Genomic DNA, 2,723 nt, shown 5'->3' with positions numbered 1-2,723 from the left:
GGATCCATCCCAGGACAGGATACAGGGAATGGCTTCCCACTGGGAAAAGGCAGAGCTCCTGAAAAAACCTCTGGAGCCCCAAAAAAGAGGGATTTGGGAGGTGGAATCCATTTTCTTGGCATTCCAGGGGTCGGCATTCCTGATTTTTCCTCCTTGCTGCTCACGGAGTTCCTGGGAATGGCTGGAGGGGGAATAGGGAATGTTGGGTGGGGGCTGATCCATGCCCTGTTTTCCTGGGAATGGCTGCAATGGGATTGGGGGAATTTTGGGATCGGATCCATGCCCTGCGTCCCTGGGAACGGCTGGAATTGGGACAGGGAATGTTGGGGGGATCTAATCCATGGATATCTGGGAAAGCTGCTGGAAAAGCCGCGAGGTTCCATCCCAGCAGATGTTTCCCAACAAAAAATTCCCTTTTCCGGGCATTTCCCGCTTGGGATTGAGGGAATCAGCCTCGGGAAGCTCTTTGCCTTAAAGGGGGGAAAACCCCACAGCCAACGGATTTTTCCAGGAGGGAATTCCCTGGTTTCACCTCCCATTCTTACGGCTGGATTAATTAGGGGCTCATTAGCATATTTCATTAAATCTCCCATTCCCGTGGCGGATTAATCCGTGCGCTTAATTAGCATCCCTACGGCTGATTAATTAACCCACGGAATTCACGAGCCGGTGGACGTTATTCCCTCCCAAAATCCAGGAGCAAACCCTGGGATAGGGAATTAAACCCCAGCTCTGATTTCCGGTCTCTCAACAAGGCTCGGGAAGCTTTCCCATAAAAACTCTGGGAAAACACATTCCCACCATAGGAAAACACATCTCCGGGCTGGGCCGGGGGGATTTGGGATGAGCAGGAGCCCTTCCCGGCTCCGGAGGCTCCGGAATAATCCGCCGGCTGCTGAGAAGGTCACGCCGGGCTCGGCTGGATCCTCCTTCCCGCCGGCGGCTCGCTCATCCCTATTTTTAGAGCCGTGAGAGGATCAGTGGGAATAAGGATTCCGTGGGCCCTGCTCCCCATGGCCGGCCGGAATCCGCCGCTCGCCGCTCCCGGACACTCCGGCTGGGACCACCGGAGGTAGGTTGGGAATTCCGGGAAGCTGCCCTGGGATCCGTGGGATTCCTCGTCTGTGCTTTTTCGTCGGGAGAAACCTTGGGAAGAGGCCCAGGGCTGGTTCCGAGGGAAGCGCTGTTTTTTGGGATAAAAGGGGTCAAGGGGGGTGTTCTTCCCGCTTGGATGGGGTCTCTCCTCATTCCCGTAGGATCCGAGCCCGGGTGGGAGAGCCAATCCCAGGTTGGGATCCATCCAGGCTCTTCCTGGGTGGTCCGGGATTCCCATGGGGATAATTCCATGTGTAGTTATAAATCCCAAGGAAAAACCCTGCTCAGGGATATGGAGAGAGCATCAAATCCATGGATGGGCCTGGGAATGGCTGGAATGGGATCGGGAATGTTGGAGGGGAGGGGTCTGATCCATGGATATTCCTGGGAATGGGATTAGGAATGTTGGGGGGGGGGGTCTGATCCATGGATGTTCCTGGGAATGGCTGGAGTGAGATCGGGAATGTTGGGAGTGGGGGTGTCTAATCCATGGATATTCCTGGGAATGGGATCGGGAATGTTGGGGGGGGTGGGTCTAATCCATGGATATTCCTGGGAATGGCTGGAGTGGGATAGGGAATGGGGATGGGGGGGTGTCTAATCCATGGATGTCTCTGGAAATGCCTGGAATGGGAACCAGGAATTTTGGGATGTGGATGGACATCCCCTTTTCCACCGTCCGTCTCCTCGCTCTGATTCCCACTCCAGGAAGTGCTGGAATACCGGGATACCCAGTCTGGGGGAGCCATCTCCTTCCTACACCTGATCCCGAGCAGGCGGAATTCCAGAATTCCCTTCCCGAGGGAGCAACCACCTCATCCCAACTTCCACAGCCTCCAAGCCGCTCCGGAGGGAGGGAATCGCAGCCCACGGAGCCGGCGGAGAGCGGAGGATCCCAACCAATCCCAGCCGGGATTTTTATGGGATCAGATCCTTTTCCTGGATGACCGGAGCTCTGGGATCCTTCCGGATGCTCTGATCCCATAAAGCCGCATTTCCTGGGATCGTTACGCCCTGGGAATTCTCCCGTTCGGACACAACACCCACCCTGAGGATCACCCCCGCTTCCCTCATGGAATTCCGCCCGGGAAAAGCGGGCTTGCTCTCTGTTCTCCTCATGGCCGCGCTGAGCCGCCAATCCCTGGAAAAATCCCTTCCCGTGGGTTACCGGGAGCACGAGGATCCTCGGGAAAGCCCGGGATTGATCCAGTGCGGGGAATACAGCAACCAGGTGCTTCCCAACGGGCGCTGCCGGATCGTGGCCACGCTTCCGCAGGGCGACGAGCAGCGGTGCCCGGATCTGTTCCGATGCACGGACGAGGTCTCCTACTGGCTCCACGAGAACGAGGAGCGCAAGCAGCAGATCCTGGAACTCCGGGAATTGATCTCCGAGCTCCAGGAGGAGCTGAGGAATCACCGGCACCGGATCAAAGCCCTGGAGATCCAGGTGAAAAAGATCCGTGGGGTTTTTTTTTTTTGGCCGGGGGTGCTGCCGGTTGCTGGGTCGGAACTCAGATCGGGAGCATTCCAGAGATCATTTACTCAGTATCAACCCCAAATCCTTGAGTTTTATCCATGGGATCTCCTCCACCTTTGAGATTTCCTTGGAAGGGCTGCGGATCCATCCC

The 2,723-nt window shown here is 56.5% G+C and overlaps 1 protein-coding gene across 1 annotated transcript in view; it reads left to right on the top strand.

Moving 5' to 3' along the window:
• The first annotated feature begins 6 nt into the window (after window positions 1-6).
• LOC121660735 (angiopoietin-related protein 7-like) overlaps window positions 7-2,723 on the top strand; it is a 10,646-nt gene continuing 7,929 nt past the window's right edge. The window contains exons 1-2 of the mRNA XM_042020187.1: window positions 7-1,072; window positions 1,804-2,542. Coding sequence (XP_041876121.1) covers window positions 2,168-2,542 — 375 coding nt within the window. The 5' untranslated portion in view covers window positions 7-1,072; window positions 1,804-2,167. The remainder of the gene's footprint in view (window positions 1,073-1,803; window positions 2,543-2,723) is intronic.

Source organism: Corvus kubaryi, unplaced genomic scaffold (assembly GCF_017639235.1).
Source record: "Corvus kubaryi isolate FWS band 111438036 unplaced genomic scaffold, C.kubaryi_AGA036_p1.0 36871, whole genome shotgun sequence".
Lineage (NCBI taxonomy): Eukaryota > Metazoa > Chordata > Aves > Passeriformes > Corvidae > Corvus > Corvus kubaryi.
The sequence above is the reverse complement of the archived record's forward strand: the minus strand, read 5'-3'. Positions and strand labels throughout refer to the sequence as shown.